This window comes from Salvia hispanica, chromosome 4 (genome assembly GCF_029641045.1).
Source record: "Salvia hispanica isolate PSC_SH4W2 chromosome 4, Shi_PSC_v1, whole genome shotgun sequence".
Classification (NCBI taxonomy): domain Eukaryota; kingdom Viridiplantae; phylum Streptophyta; class Magnoliopsida; order Lamiales; family Lamiaceae; genus Salvia; species Salvia hispanica.
This window is the reverse complement of record NC_142695.1, coordinates 54,936,658-54,959,012: the sequence shown is the minus strand read 5'-3', so window position 1 is coordinate 54,959,012 and position 22,355 is coordinate 54,936,658. Positions and strand designations below refer to the sequence as shown.

General features: G+C 35.7%; 4 protein-coding genes across 5 annotated transcripts; 2 read left to right on the top strand and 2 right to left on the bottom strand.

The window, feature by feature from the left end:
• The first annotated feature begins 1,768 nt into the window (after positions 1-1,768).
• RH1 (RNA helicase 1) lies at positions 1,769-5,855 on the top strand. Of its 2 annotated transcripts, none has more exons than XM_048090260.2 (10): positions 1,769-1,963; positions 2,040-2,274; positions 2,518-2,772; positions 3,149-3,303; positions 3,598-3,775; positions 3,942-4,129; positions 4,375-4,579; positions 4,904-5,009; positions 5,217-5,396; positions 5,523-5,855. In XM_048090260.2, exons 1-9 carry the CDS (start codon positions 1,836-1,838, stop codon positions 5,318-5,320), a joined length of 1,554 nt encoding a protein of 517 aa, XP_047946217.1. In that variant the 5' UTR covers positions 1,769-1,835; the 3' UTR covers positions 5,321-5,396; positions 5,523-5,855. The 2 variants fall into 2 exon arrangements, with proteins under 2 accessions (XP_047946217.1, XP_047946216.1); XM_048090259.2 differs by having other exon boundaries at positions 5,520-5,855.
• A 1,511-nt stretch (positions 5,856-7,366) lies between these two features.
• Positions 7,367-9,250, top strand: LOC148929469 (uncharacterized). Its single transcript, XM_089056861.1, has 3 exons — positions 7,367-7,379; positions 8,981-9,088; positions 9,186-9,250. Exons 1-3 carry the CDS (start codon positions 7,367-7,369, stop codon positions 9,248-9,250), a joined length of 186 nt encoding a protein of 61 aa, XP_088912987.1.
• A 5,242-nt stretch (positions 9,251-14,492) lies between these two features.
• Positions 14,493-15,414, bottom strand: LOC125191648 (glutaredoxin-C1-like). The gene has a single exon (XM_048089044.2). It carries the CDS (start codon positions 15,202-15,204, stop codon positions 14,698-14,700), a length of 507 nt encoding a protein of 168 aa, XP_047945001.1. The 5' UTR covers positions 15,205-15,414; the 3' UTR covers positions 14,493-14,697.
• A 3,782-nt stretch (positions 15,415-19,196) lies between these two features.
• On the bottom strand, positions 19,197-21,156 carry LOC125196981 (Ribosomal protein L14p/L23e family protein). The gene is made up of 3 exons (XM_048095661.2): positions 20,979-21,156; positions 20,325-20,416; positions 19,197-19,665 (listed from the first exon to the last, which is right to left on the bottom strand). The coding sequence occupies exons 1-3, from the start codon at positions 21,010-21,012 to the stop codon at positions 19,291-19,293; spliced, it is 501 nt and encodes a 166-aa protein (XP_047951618.1). The 5' UTR covers positions 21,013-21,156; the 3' UTR covers positions 19,197-19,290.
• Positions 21,157-22,355: the final 1,199 nt, after the last annotated feature.

Genomic DNA, 22,355 nt, shown 5'->3' with positions numbered 1-22,355 from the left:
TTCACCTTTCCTTTTTAGTTTATCTTCAAGATGTCAACTTTCTTTATTTGGAAATAAATCGCCCCTCTCCTCTCTATTCATTAAAAATATTCAATTACTACTATTTTTTTCTCTCTACTTACTTCATCTAACAACTCTTCCTTAAATCTCGTGCCACTCAGGAATATAAGCATCTTAAGTGAGATGGAGGAAATAGTTAAACTGGAGATAATAAAGTAAATAGAGAAGCTTTTTACTTTACTCTCTTCACGTTAACTATTTAATATCATCGTTTTTAGAATGAGTGTCGTAATAAAACGATTCGCTTATAATGGGACTGAGCAAAGTATATAAATACCAACTTTCGTCAAATTTTCATTACATTTCTTAAAAATAGTGTATAAGTCAAATTGAATCTATTATCATGAAAGAAGTGAATATAATATAAGATTTGGATTCATCCAAACCTTACCCTATATATAACTAATGCTGATTATATAGGATGATATATCTACCGTTCATCCTCTATGAGTAGGAGTATATAGGATGCTATCTACCGTTGATTCTGTTATTCATTTCTAAGAAGATATTTTCATCCTAGATTCATGTGAATGGAAATAATTTTGCGTACCCATAACACTAATAACGTGTTATTCTGAACCAATTAAGTTGAGGTAGTATATCTTTATATAATTCGTTCATAATTGTAACTTGTACTAGTACTTTTCTTCTAAGAAGTGTTCTACTTTTCTTCTAATGGGGCCGATTTAAACGGTGGTACGAGTATTTCCTTAAGACTTTGATTGAGACACAACCCTAAAGATTACAGTTGAAAAAACAAACTAAAATTGGCAGTGCCAACAAGTCCTCCTAAAAGATTACAGTTGAAAAAAAAAAAGAATAAATGTGGATGGTTGTCACGTGACTCGTGGGTCTTGTCGTACGGACTCGGACCCAAATCCGATTTGAAGTTAAACTAAAAATCCAACCCATTATCCTAACATAAGGTCCAGTAATAAAAGTTGCACTTGGTTATAAATCCTTGTGACAATTAGCATTGAATAAACTTAGGCATCCGTTATAGATCCATAGTACTTCTGCGTTCGTCATTAATCGTCTCAATTTATTATTTTTGTTTGTGTGTGAATAATTGTCCAATTTGTTTTTTACGATTCTACATTTTATTAATTTTCTCACTCATATTTCATTATAAAATTAAAACGTTAATCGAATTGGTTTAAAAATAAAATAATTTGATGAACTGGGCTATGATGAGCCTATAATGTTCGCGAATAATTTGAGTCTCCAATAAATTTCAATCATTGGACTACAAGTACTAGTATATTTTCTATCTTATTACGAAGCTAATGCTATTTTTATTTAATTATTAAAAATAATATTAAGTTAAATATTTAAATATTAAATTCTGCACCCCCATTTTCGGTGTCTGGATCTGCCACCGCCGGATTGTCCTAAGGTAGTTGAATCATCTTTTTTTTTTGGCAAATTTTACTTTCTCATATTTTACTTTCTTTTTTCTCTCTCTTATTTTATTATTTTTCAATTGTACTCTCTCCACCTTAACCTTTTTAACACTTGATTTTTTAAATTAAAAAATGCCAAAAAAATTAGGAAATATAATAAATTAGACATTGTAGTGTCACTTGTAATTGGTATATAAGTCCAACGAAAGAGTAGTCCTAAAGCCCAAATCCTCTCCCTTAAACAGCCCAGCCCAAGATGGTTAGAATGTATCTTCAACCATTTTTCCGCCCAAAATCCCTAACTGTAAAAGACTACACTCGAATAAGCAGTTCATCTCCTCAAGCACAAACCAGCAAAATCAAGGCGGAGTGATGGCGGAGATGGCGGCGGAGAAGAAGAAGAAGAGGAGTGTGCCGGTGATACCATGGATGAGAGACCCCGTCGATGTCAGTCTATCCGATTCATGCCCGCTCAGCTCCATTCCTTTCCTCGACTCCAGGTCTTCCACATTTTGAAATCTATGAATAGAATGATTGGAGAAAAGTCGAATTAAATTAGAGAAGTTGCTTTTCTAGGTTAGAGTCGGCGCTACGGAGCAAGGGTTTCGATTCACTGTTTCCGGTGCAGGCGGCTGTTTGGCATGAGACAATCGGTCCTGGTTCATTCGAGCGCGATCTCTGCATAAATTCACCTACGGGGAGCGGGAAGACCCTCGCCTATGCTCTTCCGATTGTGCAGATGCTTTCCACCCGCACGATTAAATGCCTTCGAGCTCTGGTGGTGCTTCCTACTCGCGACTTGGCTGTGCAGGTTTCGTGTTATTCCATCATATTTTTTGTATAATTTTACGACCGATTGATTGCGTTTTTGCTTAATAATGATATGGAATGTGTTGTAAGTGATTGTCAAGTGGTATTGGGATTTTGTGTCGTTTTAATATTTTGCTTTCTGTTCATGGCACGCCAGTTGATACGAGATATGCCTATGCTGTAGTTGCTGTTAATGTTGGATGATGCAAATGCGTGAATTCGTTAGCTTGTGTGTGCTTTTCAGGTGAAGGAAGTTTTTGCTGCTTTGGCACCTGCGGTGGGATTGTCGGTGGGCTTAGCAGTTGGTCAATCGTCTATTGCAGATGAAATCTCTGAGCTTATCACGAAACCTACTATGGGTAGTGGTGTTTGTTGTGATTCTGATGATTTCAGCCCGGAGATAAGAAGTTCAGTAGACATACTTGTAGCAACACCTGGACGGCTGATGGACCACATTAACCATACCAAGGGCTTCACAGTCGAGCATCTTTGTTATCTCGTAAGGAATTGATTTATGTGTTAAAAAATGTTCAATCTCCCTTGTGTGAAATTATTGATTACTGTTTCCTCATTATCTAAATGTCTAAGTTTGGGCGTTCTCTCTCAATCTGTCTAACCCACAATATCATGTCATCAAGATTATAATCATATTTCTTGTTTGTTGCTTGAGTTTCACTTTTCATGTGTGATCTTAAGCCTTAGTTGACAATATAAATATCCTTAAATATGTTTTGGGGGTCTTACTAATCATGTTTTTAACCTTGACACACGGCCAATACTGATTAGCTTCTTGTTTGGTTGATTCCACAAACTGTTACTTATCTCATAGTTGTCTTTTAATTATCTGTAAAGCTGAAATTGAGTGTCTTATTCAGGTGGTTGATGAAACAGACCGATTGCTTAGGGAAGCTTATCAATCCTGGCTGCCTACTGTCCTTCAGTTGGCACAGTCTTCAACTAATAGTCAGTTTCCCTTTGGGGACGCCATCAACCGCCCTGCATTTGGCTTCCTAAAGACAGTTAGGAGTTTGTGAGTATCATTCCCCTCTTGTTTTTTGCTGGTTGATTTCATGATGTCTGTCTTGTCTGCTATATGTATATCGTATTTAATATTACATGATCCTGTTTTATTTTATTTATTTTCTTCCATCATATCTTGTGAGGGTGGGTAAGGGAGCAGATGGGCAGACAATCTGGGTTTTGTCTTAATATAATACTACTATGAAATAGTATGTCTTAATTGCTAGGTGATGTTTGATTCAGATGCATAGTTTTCAAACTTAAGCTAAGTCATTTGTTTCTTCTAATTACACATGAATACCAGTGGTGTCGAGAGGGGCTTTAAGGGTAAGCCATATCCACGGCTTGCGAAGATGGTTCTGTCAGCCACACTAACTCAGGACCCAAGTAAGCTCGCTCAACTCGATCTTCACCATCCATTGTTCTTGACGACTGGAAAAAGCCGGTACCAGTTCCCTGAGAATTTGAAATCTTATAAATTGGTATGATAATCTTTTCTATACTCCATTTCCTGGGATTGCAATTTTATTATACATGGTTAGTGATAATATATTAGAATGGTTCAATTTTATGAAGAAGTCTGTATATCCCATTAAGTAGATGTAAACTGTTGACAGCTTACTCAGCATTTTCTCAATCCTTATGCAGGTGTGTACATCAAGGCTTAAACCACTTTATCTACTTGCACTTTTGGGAACTTTGCAAGGGGAGAAATGTATTGTTTTCACTTCATCTGTGGAGTCCAATCACCGACTCTGCACTTTGTTGAATTTCTTTGATGACCTTCAAATTAAGATTAAAGAGTACTCTCGTCTTCAACGTCAGTCTGTAAGAAGGTGATCTAGGCATATCTATATTCTTAAAGTTTCTTATATTGTTTTGTATGATGAATCGTTACAAATATTACTTCTACTTGCCAAATTTAACCAATTGGAAATGAACTTCCCAGGATCATACAATGAGTAGTTGTCAAGTGTCTTTTTCTGAGAAAAACTTTTGATTTTATTTTTGGTGTTCAATTTACAATGCTAATAAGTTAGCTATCCTAATTGCTTTCTAATATGGAATGACATGATTTCAGCAAAACATTGAGGTCATTTAGAGAAGGAGAAACACAAGTTCTTATATCCTCTGATGCAATGACTCGTGGAATGGATGTTGAAGGGGTTAAAAATGTAATCAATTATGACATGCCCCGATTCATCAAGACCTATATTCACCGTGCTGGTCGAACTGCGAGGGCTGGGCAGAGTGGCCGTTGCTTTACACTTCTGCGCAACGATGAGGTACCTTTAATGATCTTAGTTGTTGGTTTTAGTTACTGTCTTACTGATTTTAAGAGAATGTTGTTCTTTGTTAAAAGATACCCTTCTTTTTCTGTGTAGTTCATTTATCACCAAAAATTGTCACTTCACATGAAATTATATTGAAGTCTTGAGTGGTTACTTGACTTCCAATTATTATCACTGTCAGCCTTTTTCATCTGCGAATTTTATACAACCTCCTTTTGTTGCCAATGCTGGTTAGCTAATTAACATGGCCTATTATTTATTTTTTTCCAATCTGCTTTTGTGTAGAACTTTTTCATTTTCTTGATGTTTTTGTTTCAGGTTATTCGATTTAAGAAACTTTTACAAAAAGCCGACAACGAATCCTGTGCCGAATATTCTGTTCCATCTGAATCGGTAGAGGCACTTCGTACCATGTATACCACAGGTAAATAAAATCTATGATTTTCTCATCTATATTCCTTTCTTTAGATCTGGGCTGCACTCTTCCTGTGGCTTTTTATGTTAAATTAATACATTGAAGCAAAGAGGAAGATAAATCATGCTGAACATTACCTAACACTCATCTTTTATGTGTTATACTATCTTCACATCTCACGTCTTTATTCTCTGACATGGTACTCTTACATTCTAGCTCTGGAGAGATTAAAAGAGAGCGTTGAATCAGAAAAGCACAAGAAATCCAGGATTAATATCAAGAGCCGCGGCGTTGCTAAGAAAAATGACAAATCTGCTTAAAGGAGCGAAAGAATATAGTTCAATTATCGTTGCAGTCCCAGATTCTTCCAGTTTCCTCCTGTCTCTGTGCAAACGGGTCATTGTTCTTATCTAAAATTTAGCTACCCTCACTCACATACAAACACACGCGTTGGTGAATTTTTATTTTTTTTTAATTTTGCCAATATTTGAATTTTTTTTCTATCTTTGTTTGCTTCAGCAGGTGGTGCTGAAGCAGTAGAGCAGTTTCCGGTCTTCCGCAAATGAAAATGGAGGTCGGAGGTGAAGTTGTTGCATCTCTCTTTAGGCTATTGGTTTTCTTCAGTTTTGATGAATTGCTCTAATTATAGTGTAGTAGTAGTACTATTATTTATTTATCAGTATAATTTTGTCACCCTAATTTTCTCCCACAGCTATTTAGTCAGTGTTGATTTTGGTACTAAGTTTCTTGAATGCTGTACTTCACCCCAATAGTTGTTTTATACTATTTCAAATGTAGTTCTTATTACATTAAAGAATGTGTATTTTTTCAATGATATGTCACATTCTTTTGATTGATCTCTCTTAATTATATGCAGTGTGATATTTAAATAAATTCTTTTTACAATAATATCTAGAAATAGTGCTAATTTATCGCCAAATCTTTACCGTAAAAGGTGGTTTCACTTCAATATTATTACTCAATAAATCAATCTAAAAGCTAAACAAACACATGGTCTCTGCTTCTCCCATTAATTTCTGCATTTTATTTCAGCCCATAATTTTCAACATTGCTTTCCCTCACAACTCGTATATATATACTGCATGAGTTGGAATACTAAAAAACATCATCATCCCACAACATTCTCCATCAAATTCTATTGCAAATAAACTTCTCTTTCTCTCACTAAAAAGCCTCCTTTTTCCACAACAACCATGGGAAAGCAAATTAGCTACATGCACCACTTCAATCTCATCGAGGTTGCGCCCTCACAGGTGATTCGACCGCACAAGGTGTCGCAGGCCCCGATGCTCATGCACCACTTGAATTTGACCGAGGTTGCGCCCTCGCCGGTGATTCAACCGCAGAAGGTGTCGCAGGCCCCGATGCTCGAAACGATTGTCGAAGAAGCAGGACTGGAGAAGGAGGCTGCAACCAAGGTCAAGACCATCTACTTCCTTCCCGTCATCCTCTCCTTCGTCACCTACGCGCTCATGAGCAGATTACCCGTCGTCTGACGCCCAATCGGACGAAGCAGGCCTCGTCTGCTCGCAGCTACTGTGAATCCCATAAAGGAAGGGGGTGGAACCGCGGCAGATGTGTAAATAATGCATGTATCAAGGGATTTTCAAGCATGTTGTGTAGAAAGGAATGTGGAGAAATGCAGGGAAATTGCAATGAATCAAAAAACACAGAAAAAGAAAAAAAGATTCATTTCCTCCATAATTTCCACGTGAGATGAGGTGAAAGTAGAACTGGCCATCTATTGTTGATATCAGATGGTCGAATAGGATATCAAGAATTAGGGTTGAGGTTATTTGTATATATTTTGTTCATACATACAACTTAGGGGGTCAGATGAGTGTTTCTTTCATCCTCCCTAAATTGTAGCTTTCAGTTTTACTACAGGAGGAAATGTGTAAATACAAGATTGTTTCTTTCATAGAGAATATGAAATTGCCTTATACCAATTGATGTAATAGGTAATGCATATACAAATATTCAACTTTTAACTGCAAAATTTAGGTTTTTTATCATCGTATACCAGAGAGGGAGACAACTATGAGTCTATGATTCCACAGTTGTATCGAAATTTCCATTTGTGTTCAACGCTTCAATCCGCGGTCGTTTCAAAGCTGAGACAAGAAAAAGGAATATAGGATTATTAGCACAATGCAACCAATAAAATTATGCAGAATGATCAACATAAGTAAAATTGAACAACAAAAACACTCAGTCCATATCAAACGCCTTAAAATTCTTGAATTTGAGCGATATTCACTCTTTTGGAATGATATGAGAACACAACATCAAATATTTAATCAGAAAAAAAAAAGGCTTAAAAAATGCAGACTCACATCGGATAGATGATCCGGCAAGGCAAGTGAGCCTCGATTTGGTACGAACCTCACTCAATGGCTTCCCTTCAACAGCCATTCTAGCAAAAACGGATGATCGAACAAGTAAGCATAAGAGATTAGTTATAATTAAAGGCTTAAGTATGAAATAAATAGCTCTACTGATGCTATTGAGCAGTTTTAGGTGTTTTTAGTTAAAATTAGCGGCAAATCGTGTGCATAATTAAGAAAAACGAAATCTAATTAGTGAAAGTATTGTTTCTGCATCATATGATGTTAGAGAATGAGTTAAACTGTTAAAGCACCAATGTACACACAATAGTATATGTTCATATTGTTCACTATCAATAGTTTTAATAGTAAAAGAATAATAGTAGAAAAATGAATGTAGTGTTATTGATATAAATGTGGCTAAATTTATAAGAAAAGGTTATTGGCTTTTATGAACAACTAAAATGGAAAAGCAATATTCTGAACGGATATGACTCAACTTTCATTTTGATTTGTCCTAATGAAGCTGATCGATTTCTACAAATGAAAACGATACCATCTCTACGTATTTTCTATCTATTTAACACATGTATAGTCCAAAAAATAAGTCCTTTTCGTTCAGATGAATAAAGACATTTTATTCCAAATATGAAAATAAGACATTTTGAGACAAATTGAAAAGACAATTTTGATATTTTAAATGAGACAGTATTTTTTTAAATGAGACAGTTCGAAATTACTGTTATGAATCTAAATTACTGTGTGTAATTTCATAGGTTATTTGGAGGTACTAATTGTGCTCAATTTCTCTGATCATGTATCTGTATACCTAATTCTTATGGCGTAGCGTTATAACTGGATCTCAACGATAAATAGTTCGAAATTTCTCTTTAATATGGACTAATGGAGCAAGGAATTCTACACCTTCTTAATAAGCTGAATTTATTGCGAATTAAGTATGTATTTAGGGGTCTGATTGATGAAAATATAGTATTAGAATTGAGTGAAGATTTTAGGTGTAAACACTATTTTGATAGTTAGTTTGGTTATAGAAACACCTTGAATCAAGTTTTGGCTATGTTCTTATGTATGCTGAACTTGTTTTGATTATTTGAGTGATTGGGATCATCAGAGTGTCCACTATAGTTGGCTGGGCCAAGCCACAAAGTGTGGCCAGGACACAAAGTTGTGGCCGGGCCACCAACGCCCATGTTTTCCACTATAGTGGACATGCCCAAGCCATACAATCATTTATTTTTTCCATTTTGTTTATATTTTAAGTTTACTACAATAAAAATTGTTAGACTATAATAATTAAATAAAATGCATAATTTAATGAAAACTAAATCGAAAACCAAATCTTCGATGTATTATAGAACGGGGTAAAATTATACAATGAAAATTGTTTTAAAACACTCAAACAAAAACTAAAATTGAAGGGAATAGGGTAAATTGTGTGTGAGAGTAGTGTAAAAATAAGAGTTGAATTTTAGGTATATATAGAAATATTTTCGAATTTAAAAAAAAAATAATCAGAAATTAGCCCCCCCCCCCCCCCCCCGCCCCATCCAAGTCACTATAGGGAGCCACGGCCGGGCCACGGGAAAGCCACGAGCCGCGGCTCTCCTATAGTGGATGTTCTCAAAAGAAAGGCTATGATCAAAGAATTGGCAGCTGCATATCATGCTGAGTGCCTCACCTATTGCCAAGAACTGTTGGAACTACAGGAAAAAAAACGACGAGGCAAGTCATTTTCAAAATGCTCGTAACATCTCGTGCTATTTTCTTCGTTCCGTGCTCTTTTCATTACGTATTCATTCTGTCTCTATGTTACTATGGATGGGTATTTATGGGGAATGTCGGTATAGCCATCAGCAGACAAAACTATTTCAAGTGCTATAAACCTGAAAGTAAGAAAGACTAGCAGGCACCGAGATAATTTCAACACCATCGTAAAAGCATGTGTATCTAGTGATGGACTAGTTTCAGATAGAAAGCTATCTTAAGCTGTTGGTTCTTCTGAATATCTAAACAGAAATCTTTGGCAAAATATTAACACCAAGAGCATATTGGTTGTGGTGGAGACACTGAAATTGGTGAGCAAGGTGAAAGAAGCAGCTTCGACATTGAACACCGCTTTCAACCCTTTAAAATCTCTTTATGTTGTGGGATTAAAGTGAAGGCGGATAATTTTCTGGCCTGCATTCACCTGCAATGAGTGTGAGAACTTGGAATCGGAAGAGGCACATAGTCTGGTAGGGAATTGGATCAGCGGAGGCTGAATTATCGATAGTAGCTGAGATTGCTGACGAGCCACTTAATTAGTTAATTGTAGCCCTGAAGAAAATCTTGCTCGAACATCTCCCAGCCATTCACTCTGCCTCTTGATGACATAGAGCTCATTACTCTATCTTCTGGTCTTATTTGATCAATAATAACATCATCTTTGAAATAAATGCAGCCCTTTACAGACATAAAACTTCCGGAGGAGCCAAGGAAAGAAGCACTAAGAGCATCCTTAACCCCGTCCCGGATTTGTGCCGCAAGTCCCCTCCACATCATCATTCTCTCAAATTAGGGGTTCCAAGCCACAACTCCATTAACCCTGCAGGCCACAACTCGGGCCACATCAGGCCACAACTATTCATTTGCACTATTCACAACTACAACATATTTTAATCGTAAAATAGAATACGTTATACAATTAAAACCGGGAAAATTCATTGTTCAGTCGAAAAATAAAAAATTACAAATCCTAGAAATTTTTTTACAAATCCTAAAAAAAATTATTAAGACCTAGAAAATAAAAATTTCCGCGCCAAAGTTCTAGCACAAGAAAGTCGAAGTATATACTTTATTCGATACAAACTCTTTTTTTTGGAAGATCCACTATGATAATGAGAAATATTTCTGCATATACGCGCAAATCGGTCAATAATATTAGAATCTGATAAATCAGCCCGAATTGGCTTACTAATGGGATGCCCAAATACGTTACAAAATTTCGCTTTAGCCAATTCCGAAATCAGAGGAATAATTGGAACAAGGGTATCGAGCTTCTTAATAGAATTATTGATTAGAAATGCATTTTCTAGAATTTGACTCCGTACCACGGAAGGGTTTATTTGCACGTTTGAAATATAACCCAAAATGGAAAGGGAATGCTTGGAAAATTGGTTTATCCAAATCCTTCTTGGATGAAACCACACCGAAAAATGCCATTGCCAAAAAGTGATAAGGTAAAATTTCCATTTATTCATGAAAAGGGATGTCCCTTTTGAAGCCAGAATGGATTTTCTTTGATAGTATAATGCATGCAAGGTTCCTCGACCAACCCTAGGTTCGCCTGAAAATTATTAACAAAGGTGTTCATAAGACCTTCTATTTTTATATAGAAATAGATTCTTTCAAGAAGAACTCCAGAAGACGTTGATCGTAAATGAAAATATTGGTTACGTAGAAAGGTGAAAAAAGATTCGTATTCACATACATGAGAATTGTATAAGAAAAAAAAATAACCTTTGATTTCTTTTTTGACAGAGAATTATTTCAATTCCTAGAAAAAATATTGAAATAATTTAGAGGATAGAAATGGAGAAATTGGTGGAAGAATGTTGAAGAAATGGGTATAAATAGGCAAAAAAAAAAAAATCAAAAAAAGAAAAAAAAGTTTGGGGATTTGCGGCCCGTCCCGTAGCAGATAACCCTAGGCCGGGCCGGACCCCGGGACCGGCCCAGGGACGCAACTGCGGCCCCGGGACCGGCCCAGGCCGTGACTCACCATGTTCCAACGCTGTTCCCGGCCACAAAATCGTGGCCGGGCCACCAACGCCCATGTTTTCCACTATAGTGGACATGCCCAAGCCACACAATAATTTGTTTTTTCCATTTTGTTTATATTTTAATTTTACTACAATAAAAATTGTTAGACTATAATAATTAAATAAAATGCATAATTTAATGAAAACTAAATCGAAAACCAAATCTTCGTTGTATTATAGAACGGGGTAAAATTATACAATGAAAATTGTTTTAAAACACTAAAACAAAAACTAAAAATAAGAGTTGAATTTTAGGTATATATAAAAATATTTTAGGTATATATAAAAATATTTTCGAAAACTAAAAATTAGTCGGGATCGTCTCTGCCTTGCATTTCACGAAAATTAAAATTAAAGGGAATGGGGTAAATTGTGTGTGAGAGTAGAGTAAAAATAAGAGTTGAATTTTAGGTATATATAAAAATATTTTCGAAAATTAAAAAAAAATAAAAATAGGAGAGAGCCGCAGCTCAGCCGCGACCCGTGGCCGCTGCAATAGAACCGCCGTGGCTTGGCCACGCGAGTGGCGCTCTCGTGGGTGACACCCCCCCGCCACAAACGCCCATCCAACTCACTATAGGGAGCCGCGGCTGGGCCACGGGAGAGCCACAAGCCACGGCTCTCCTATAGTGGATACTCTAAGACCTGCGAAACGCGTCAAGAAGTCTCGCTAGGTATCAACACTTGTTAAAGGTCTCTTCATCTCGATCCCATTTCTCAATATAAGATGTATTGAATAAAATGCTGCTATTTCCTTATTCTGATCATATTTGGCAGGAGCATCACGATCTCTTGCAAAAACCGTGCTTAGTTCTTCAAGAAGTTGTGTGCTGAAACAACATCAAAATTTAGTTTCTCTTCCTAATTTGTGATTTAAATAGAAAAAATTACTCTTTTTAAGTATACCATACTATTAATTTTTTCGGTCCATAATCAACAATCTATTTTTTTCCTGTTTGATTTGTTCACAAAAAGTTAGCCTCTTTCTATTTTCAGTAACAAGGAGCGCCATTTTTTCTCGATCTTCAATTTATTCATTTTAGAATTAACAATATTTTAAATTTCTTTTTTTTTACTTCACCAGTGTATACATTAAATTCCATATCGTCCATAATTATTAATAGTAGACGAAATAAGTACTTATCTTTTCTATCACATGATCCACCACTTTTTTATAAGATCAAGTAAATAACTAGTCGATTGTCAGCTAACCGTTTTAATTGAATATCTCAATAAAGGGGCAGTTGACAATTTCATCCGATTTTGACCATTATTTTCATATCCGTAATAGTGTGAAAAGAAGACCCGGCTCTAACTTGTTCAAGAATAGTGGCGTTCAGTCTCTCGACCTTATGGTAATTGACTTCCACAAGCTAGATCCAAGTTCGACTACAAGCAAAGAGCATGTTGAATATTTTTTGGATGGACCTCAGGTGTACCGAACTCGTCTCCCAGCGAGAGTGTCTGATCACCACAGCAAGAACCTGTTTTTAGCAAACCAATTTCTAGGCACTAATTGGCTAATCAATGTTGTCGCAATTAGTTATTAATCCAATAGCCGTTTAACAGTCTCTAATTTTGTCACTCACAACACATTTATTAATCATTGTTAATTCATACACCAATCACTTCAGAATTATTTCTATTAAAAGTTGTATTATAGCATAACATAAACAGACAAAATTATCATGTTCCATGGCTGTGGTCGGTTTTTCAGAAGTCATTTTCTGGAAATATTTGTACTACAAAACTACAGAATCATACTTTTCGTCAGCCACCATTAATCAAGGGCATTATTGGCAACACAAAATCAGTCCTGCAAAATTGCTCAGCCTAATGTTTTTCTTCCAATAGATGAAATTAATTGAGTGAAACCTATACAGGCATGCGTAGATAGCTTTCTGTTTTTAGTTAATTTCTCATTATTGTAAATTTAAAGATGATCTATCTTCCTTCCATCACCAAAATAAAATCTCATTTTATCATCATCAATATACATTCACAACCAAAAAGCCACATTTCATTTTATCTATTTTCGATTAATAAGTTTCGCATTATACTAAATATCATTTTCTATTATAAAATTAATACTCTATGATCTCTATCCATTCCGTATTAATAGAATTATATTCTTTTTTGGGACGTTAAATAGTAAGTAGTAGTAGTAGTAACTATTTTTATTTTTGTCAAAATTTTTAATATTTTGGAACAAAGTGGAGCATATCAAACTGGATTTACATTCCATTACCATTTTGTGTTCGCATGCCTTCATTATTCTTAAAACTCATTTCGAATCAAAATTAGACTTTATAATGCATACCGAAGGATAATATATTTTTTTTTCTTCATCCCATATTATCATAAGTATTCTACTCCCTCCGTCCCAAGATAAGTGATTTGTATTCCTTTTTGGGGTGTCCCATTATAAGTGACCTATTTCCATTTTTAGCAAAGAGTCATCTCTCTTACTTTATCTTCCACCTACTTTATTCTCTCTTCTCTCCTCTACTTTTATCTTTCTCATACTTTACTCTCTCCACTTTAACTTATTTAAATATCATTCCTTAAATTCCGTGTCCAAAAGAAGTAGGTCACTTATCTTGGAACGGAGGAGTATTTAGGATTATCTCAAATTATTTTTGATTAACTTTATTCTTTAATACTTTATTTGCTATTTTATTCTTACACACTGAATTTACACTCCATTACCTTTTATGTTCACGTTTATTTCTAATTCTTAAAACTCACTTTGAGTCAAAATAAAACTTTACAATGCAAACTGAAGGAGTGGTCAAAATGACATTCCCATCTCAAACTACTTTAGTCACATTCCATTTAAAATTATCTCAAATCACTTTTATTAGCTTTAATTTTTTTGGCATTTACTCCCTTCGTCCCAGATAATTTGGGACACTTTGACCAGACACGAATTTTAAAAAATCTACTAATAAAAAATGAGTTGAAAAAGTTGGTGTAATGTAGGTCCTACTTTTAAAGTATTAGTTTTATAATAAAATGGGAGTAGGAATTAGTTAGTGGAATATGAGGTCCACTACCAAAAATGGTAAAAATGAAATGAGACAAATTATGTGGGACGGCCTAAAATGGAATACTTGGTCGAATTATCCGGGACGGAGGGAGTAATTGTTAATTTTTTGGCATTTAACTGGATCTGGTATTTTATCCTCTTTATTTAATCATTAAATATCAATTCTTTATGTTTCATTCTCTCAATCTAATCATTAAACGTCAATTTCATAAACTAAAAGAAATGATTAAAATAGTATGAAACGAGTATAGTAGTATAGTAATTTAAGTATCAGAAATGAAAATTTATTTTTTTTGATAATAAAGTTTGGCAATGGATGACAACATATGGCTAATCAATAGCATCATGATTTATATGTACATGAAATATGTCACCAATCCATCTCATAAACATAACACAAATCCTCCATGCATATATATATGATCAAACACCAATTCACCAGTTAAAACAAGTTAGTTGAATTAAGCATCACAAATCAATCAAAGCCAAAGAGCACCGGCGTTTTTGAGGAGCGGCACGAGCGATCCGTTGATGTGGCAAGCCATCACCGTCTCGATCCCGCCGAGAAACTTCCCGCCGACGAACACCGCCGGCACGGCCTTCCCTCCGCCGCCGAGGCGGTGCAGCAGCGAGAGGATCGGCCCGCCGGCGGCCTCGCGGTCGAGCTCGACGACCGTCGGACCGACGCCGAGGCCGAAGAGCAGCTGCTTGACGACGTGGCACATACAGCAGCCGCTGATGGTGAAGACGACCACCGCGTTGCCGGCGACGATCGCGCTCACCTTCTCGCACGCCGATTCCAGATCCGTCCGCTGCTGATCCACGATCCGCACCGCCGCCGATCGCACGTCCTTCGCTACTACCTCCATTGCTCCGATCTCCGATCGAATTGTCGCAATCGTGGGTGAAATCGCCGAAATTGAAAAAAGAGAGAGATCTGGAAAAATTGAGAAGCAGAGGAATGAATTGACTGTTGAAGCATGCATTGCGTGTATATATATATAGATACAGAAATGTAGAGAGAGAGAGAGGCATATAGCTGTAGAGTAGCAGGAGAAGTGTCTGGCGGCCTGGAAATATCATGCTTTCTGCATTCGGCTTTATCTCTATTTTCCGGATAACTGTATATTTGTACCTTTCTATCGCAACCAAATGCGTGAATTGTGTTTTCTTTTCTTTTGCTAATACCACTTTCATTTTTGTGTTAATCCTACCAATACTTTTTTAATCCCAATATCACCTTAATATTTGTGTTAATCCTACCAAGACTTTTTTGTTTTATCCCATTGTGTTAATAGAGTCTTTTTATGATTACAAAGAACTCTATCAGTTCGCCATTTAAAAACACTTTTGATTAGACTCGATACGAGTTTTAAAAAATTATTTGACTGTATAAAGAAAATGAATGAAAGTATAAGTAGAGTGTGAGTACCCTTTTTATGTACTCCGTACTAATATACTCCCTCCGTCTCATTTTAAGAGTCCCAGTTTACCATTTTTGAGTATCCAACTTTAGGAGTCCCGGTTGAAATATTCCATAAATGGTATTAAGTTTCGCATTCCACTAACTTTTTTTCACTCACATTTTATTATAAAACTAATATAAAAAAGTATGACTCACATTCCACTATTTTCTTTCACCAACTTTCCTTTATATTTCTTAAAACTCGTGCCGAACTCAACTGAGACTCTTAAAGTGGGACAGAGAGAGTAATTAGTAGAATGTCTATGTAATGAGTTAATGGAGTATGTGGTCCGCTTAATAAAAATAGATAAATTATAAATGCATTTTTAAATGGTAGACAATATAAGAAGTAGCAAAATGTGCCTAAGTTTTGGCCGAAGTAATGTTTAATTTTGTTAATATATGAGTTTTAACCATGATTTTTTGTTTTTGTCGCAAGTGGAATATAATTCTCATTTCTATTGTAATTTTGAGTTAATTAATTTGGTTTTATGTGTTTAGAAAGAACATAGGCGGGACATAATTTTTTTCACATGTAGTAATAATAGTTTTAGAAAGTTTACTTGTAGCAAAAGGTGATTTGGTCACCCCAGCCGCCCTCACACTCCGCCTCACACTCCGGTCCGACAATTTGTGAGGGGATTCAATCAGGGTATTCATTAGTTTACTAATGATAATATTGGTAAATATATAAGGCAAGGTTTAAGGAATAAGTGTTTCATTTTTATTGCAATAGTAATAAATGTGATGGTTCTACAAAATGAAATAGGATTGTTCTACAAAATAATGAACCAAAATTAAAAAAAGTACTACCTCATGACTCATGAGGATTGATTAACGACGTACGAGTTTTTGTTCGTATTATAAAAATTGTTAGAATATGCTCTTCGACACGTGACATCATATATATTCATTCTTTTTCCATTTGCATTTAAGTTTTTCAATACACTAACATTCTATGTTCAAACAAAACTACTACTCCCTCCGTCCCAAAAAAATTGAATCGTATTCCTTTTTAGTCTGTCCCAATAAAGTTGGGTCATTTACCTTTTTAACAAAAGACAAAACATCCAATCACTCTTTTTTATTCCATCATTTACTTTACTCTCTCTTATCTCTCCTATTTATTTAATATAAATTCTTAACTTCCGTACCCAAAAGTTTTGTCTCAACTTTTATGGGACGGAGGGAGTATTCCTAAAAAAATTTCGTCAACGACCCCCATAATATACTAAAATTTTATAATTTTATTTGTTAAACCCATTTCACCTGTTTGTGTTTTTTCATTTCCATTTTATTCATTCTTAAATAAATATATATGTTCTCTCCCTCACATTTCATTCATTCTTCATATAAATCCTAATAAAATTGTTTAATTTAATACTATAACTCTACATTCAACTCCGAAAATTTAAATTACTAGTATAAAATTAGAATAAATAAATACACCCTCCGTCCAAAAAAATAGGACACATTTACCATGGTTAATCGTCCAAAAAAATAGAGCACATTCATTTATGGAAAGTTTTGAACAAATAATAACCATACCCATTATTCCACTAACACTACTTCTCACTTACTTTTTCTCCTTCTCTATTACTCTCTCCGTCCACCAAAATTTGTCCATTTTTCATTTTCATCTGTCCCCCAAAATTTGTCTCATTTCACTTTTACCGTTTTTGGTAGTGGACCCCGTATTCCACTAACTCATTCCTACTCACGTCTTATTATAAAACTAATATATAAAATAGAACTCACAATCCACTAACTTTTTCAATTCACTTTTCATTACATTTCTTAAAATCCGTGCCCGGTCAAACCGGGATGAATTTTCGTGGACGGAGCGAATACTTTTTTTCGATTCTCTCTTAATTTACTGATTCTACATTAAAATCCGTGTCATATATAAATCAATAATTAAAATAATTCCAGAAACTTCCGATCAAAGTCGATAACAACTTGGGAATTTGAGTCCAAATCAATAATTTAATGTGACGTTCCACTCAAAAATAGAATGTGTTTTAGCGTGAACCAATGAAGTTGCCTTATCCACAGCGGGGTCCACCAGTCCAAGATACACCTCATAATCACTTAATCACAACAGAAATACTATATAAAAATGAGCAAAATAAATAAAATTGGCAGTTAGAGTCACCGGAATTACGTGAGAGTGAAGGACAAAATATACATATATATATATATATAGAGAGAGAGAGAGGGGGGGGGGGTGAGGAGGCGGTAGGTCACGCAGAGGGTACAAGCTTTTGACAGAAGGCGTGATAGAGCGTGAGCTGACGAAGATGAACACGCATTAAATGATAAATGTGTATAAAGAGACACAGCGGTGGTTACGGCCGTGATTGAAGAGTAAAGCGCCGACAGCCCGACAGGAAACGCCGTCGTTTCATGATTTTTGATTTCAGAGAGAGCTTTGATTTTGAATGCAGCTGACACCAACGCCGTCTCCTTTTTCTCATGTTTCTGCTCCTCTTTTACTTATAAGCTTTGAATGTAAATGTCCGGCCCGTTTTGGGGGTTGTGGGCCTGGCCCATTTCAAACATTACTAGAATTTTGGGATTAAAATTTATTTTTAAAGAAAAAAGATTATTTAGAATGAGTAAGTCATGGGAGATAGGTTAATACTAGAAGCGATGCATGGTTAAACTCAATTTATCAGTTCAGCCCAAAATCAGATTCTTCGACCAGTCCCTATTAGAAGTTCCATATTTGACAGGCACGGTTTTTATGAAAATTGTTTGACTTTATGTTTGAAAGTGATAGAAAAAAGTTCGTCGAATATAAACCTTAATTTTATATATTGATTTTATAATAAAATGTGAGTAGAGAGTGTTAGTGGAATGTGAAATTCATTTACCAGTAAAAGTGAAATGATAATTCTAATGGAAGTGTATGTTGTTCTATGAACCACAATGACCTCTCACGGGTTGGATCGAAATTGGCATACGGATTCTATCAGTTCTAGTTTCAATTTTTTTGGAATTCTAATCGGAATTTGGGGAACATAGAAAAATCATGAGCCGTAACAACTTCCCACAGGCTGAAGTGGAATCAGCATATACTGATTTTACCGGTTCAGTTGTAGTTTCATACTTCGAAATTGTGTCGGTGGTGAAACTTCGGTTTTGGCCAAAATCAGGAAAAACAGAAAAAAACCGTATGAACCGTAGCAACCTGCCAACCCCTCACCGTCTCACATGTCGAATCATAATCAACATGCCAATTCTACCAGTTTGATTCCTGTTTCAAAAAATTTGGGACCGCTATGGCATATATCAGTTTTGACTCAAAATCGCAAATATAAAAAAAAACTATGGAAAAATATAATATTGCTTGGTAAATTAATTAACTTATTAGGAAAATGAAAATTTGGTTAATGTAATTTGTCCTCAGTTAGTACTATTTTTTTTGTTGACAGATGCATCATGAAACAAAAACTGTTTTGTTGCAAACTAAAATTTTCTAATTTAGTTACGAGTCTAATAAATCAAAGATAAAACAGGAAGAAGTCTGTGATACCTAAATTAGTCTGAGTTCTTACATATAGCAATTAGCAATGATAGATTTGAGCAGGTATGTGATAACACTTTAGGCAATTTGCTCAGCAAGACTGAGAATCTTGAGATGCTTCTTTTTCCTCAACTCATGAGGAACAGGGCCGAACACCCTGGTGCCGATTGGCTCGCCTTGCTTATTGATGAGTACGACAGCATTGTCGTCAAACTTGACTTCGCTCCCATCACAGCGGCCCCGTGGCATTGCAGCACGAACGACAACAGCGTAGTGAACGTCTCCTTTTTTCACTTTCCCACCAACATGTGCTTCCTTGACCGATGCTACTATTACGTCCCCCAGTCTAGCTCCTTTCTTGCCCTTCAGTGCTTGTATGCACATCACTCTTTTAGCCCCGGAATTGTCCACCACTTTAAGGTTAGTCCTCATCTGTATGAATGTCCTTGTTTGCTGGAGACGTATACATCCATTAGTCATGTAATCAATCTCCCCAGCATTATTATTCTTGTAACTGATACTACAATATAAGATTACGAAACATATCCTTTACGCACATTGCATGGAGTACTGATTTAGTCAGAAAACCAACAAACATGTTGTTGCTCCCACGAGATATAAACCAAGATGTTGTGAAGATGCTTAGCACGGTCACAGGTTTCGCAAGTTACATTCACCTTATAATCTTGACCATACTAACCAATATTCACAGAAACACAACAGGGACCACATTAAGACTTCAGAGACAACGTCAACTAATGAATTAGAGAAAAAGTAACAGTCATCCACATAGAAAACTGAACTAAGGTGAAGAAAATGAATGCACTAGGATCAAATTCCAAACTTAGCAGTCGCACAACCAACAAATACGTTGCAACCACAAGATTTAAAACACGATGTTGTGATGATAATTAGCACGGTCACAGGTGTCACGAGTTACATTCATCTTATAATCTTGAAGATACTAACTGATATTCACAAGAACACAACAGGGACCACATTAAGTCTTCAGGGACAATGTTGACTAATGAATTGAGCTAAGGTGAAGAAAATGAGCACTATGACCAAATGCTAACTTATGTGGCAAAACAAAGGGAATAGACTATACTAACTTGAGATAGGAAATCCATATCTGCCAATTGGGAAGACGGCCTGCTCGCCCCAAGAGCATTGTTGCTCAGACCACCCAGAATTGACCGACCGACTGATGTTTCATCACACATAAGAAGAGAAGATTAGCTATCTGGTGTTGCAAGATTCCAATTATTGAAACTGATGATAAAATGCCAAGCAGATGTTTAAGCTAACAATAAAAGGATGTTTCCAAATAACAGTTTCCAAAGAGAATGCCAGTGATGGTAAACTTCAGCAATCTGATTGGATGCTGCAACTAACACATTCATTTCATCTTTTGGCCTATAAACTTCACATAGCTTCAGATTTGCAGCAAATTTGAAGCTCATTTCTGTTTTGCTTTTCATATTATTAGATCTATAGAGGAAATACGAAACCTAAACCTACTTAGGGCAAAATCTTCAGCTCGAACAGCCAATTTCTCATAAACGGAATCAACGAAATAGAACATGATAACAATTAACAGGTCGCACATAATTGGGGGTAAAATCTTCCAGAAAACCAGAAGCAATTAAATTGGAATTCATTTGCCAATCCTATTTCAAGTTCTACTGAGGACACTAAAACGAATCATTCATTCATTCATTCGCGCGAAAGATAGAATTCAATCGAGTATAATAAAACATGCGTACCACGAAACAATTTCGAAGAATTAGAAGCAGCCATTTATCGAATTTGAATGAGAACTTTGATCGCACAACAATAGCTCAACAGCGCCTTTGACCTAACCAGCGGTACGAGTGAACTGAACAGGCGAGCTCAGTTGCTCTGTGAGGGCTTCTCTCGGCGGAAGACGGCGGCGGAAGGCGATGATTGCACTGTTAATTTAAAAATGGGCATAAAATAGTAATTGGTTCAATTTTGTATGGGCCTCTAGTTGAATTGGGCTTTAAAAATTGTAATTTTGAAGGTCCAATTGATTATGGCCTTTCAGTCTATTCTCTAGTTCACGGCCCAATTAAAAGTTAATGTCGAATCATGGTAAATTTGCAATTATCATTTCAATTACTCCCTCCGTCCCCGATTAAGAGTCACATTTTTTTCTATTTTGGTCTATCCTCAATTAAGAGTCACATTTCATTTTTACCATAAATAGTAAGTAGGTCTCACATTCCACTAACTCAATTCACTCTCATTTTATTATAAAACCAATACAAAAAAATGGGTCTCACAATCCACTTAACTTTTTCAACCAACTTTTCTTTACATTTCTTAAAACTCGTGCCCGATCGAAGTGTGACTCCTAATCAGGAACGGAGGGAGTAATATAATATTAAAATAATCGTGTCAATCAATAATTTTAGAGAAATATATATTGATCTCGCCAACTTCCATTTTACAAGAGCAAAACACTCCATAAAACTTAGATATCCATCATTTATATTCACACGCATAAAACAATACGGTTTTTTTTTAATTACCAAGGGTATTCACCGCCTGGCCCAGTAACTGTTCCCGCGCTGATTTGTAGGCACCTCAATGGGTAAAACAGCTGGCCCAAGGATTTAAAGTTGCTCCATACCCAAAGACACGGATCGATCCTCTGACCATTTGGTTAAGGATGGACGAGTCTCATGCCACTCGACCACACCCATTAGGAAAACAATACGTTTTTATTATTGCATTATAGGAGTAATTTTTTTTTTTTCGTTTTCCCTCCTTTTAGCATTCAAAATAACTTTAGATTTATGTCATGGAAAATGACCACTTTATTAGGTGAAAAAAGTTATTACTCCTATAAAGTTGGAAAAGCACATGATATCGTTATATCTACAAAAATAATAAATTAATTCCGTATTAAATACTACTACCTCAGTGACAATTATGCCGTGGTCCATGACTCTCCATATATACCAACATACCTCATTTGTTAGTTTTGTGAATTAAATAATAGTAACCATAATGTAGAAAAAAAAAAAAGAATAAAAGAATAGGGACCATGACAATTTTGATAGAAGCAATCTCAAGCACTTTTGATTACTCTAGATTTGTGCATTCTTTATATAGAC

Excerpts from the sequence above, each read along its gene's own strand:
- RH1 (XM_048090260.2), top strand. The coding sequence starts at position 1,836 with ATGGCGGAGATGGCGGCGGAGAAGAAGAAGAAGAGGAGTGTGCCGGTG. Across the intron at positions 1,964-2,039 it reads ATTCCTTTCCTCGACTCCAG|GTTAGAGTCGGCGCTACGGA; the intron begins GTCTTCCACATT and ends TTGCTTTTCTAG. Across the intron at positions 2,773-3,148 it reads TCGAGCATCTTTGTTATCTC|GTGGTTGATGAAACAGACCG; the intron begins GTAAGGAATTGA and ends TGTCTTATTCAG.
- LOC148929469 (XM_089056861.1), top strand. Across the intron at positions 9,089-9,185 it reads ACTACAGGAAAAAAAACGAC|GGATGGGTATTTATGGGGAA; the intron begins GAGGCAAGTCAT and ends CTATGTTACTAT.
- LOC125191648 (XM_048089044.2), bottom strand. The coding sequence starts at position 15,204 with ATGCATGCTTCAACAGTCAATTCATTCCTCTGCTTCTCAATTTTTCCA.
- LOC125196981 (XM_048095661.2), bottom strand. The coding sequence starts at position 21,012 with ATGGCTGCTTCTAATTCTTCGAAATTGTTTCGTG. Across the intron at positions 20,417-20,978 it reads TTCTTCGAAATTGTTTCGTG|TCGGTCGGTCAATTCTGGGT; the intron begins GTACGCATGTTT and ends ATGAAACATCAG. Across the intron at positions 19,666-20,324 it reads ATATGGATTTCCTATCTCAA|CAAACAAGGACATTCATACA; the intron begins GTTAGTATAGTC and ends ATACGTCTCCAG.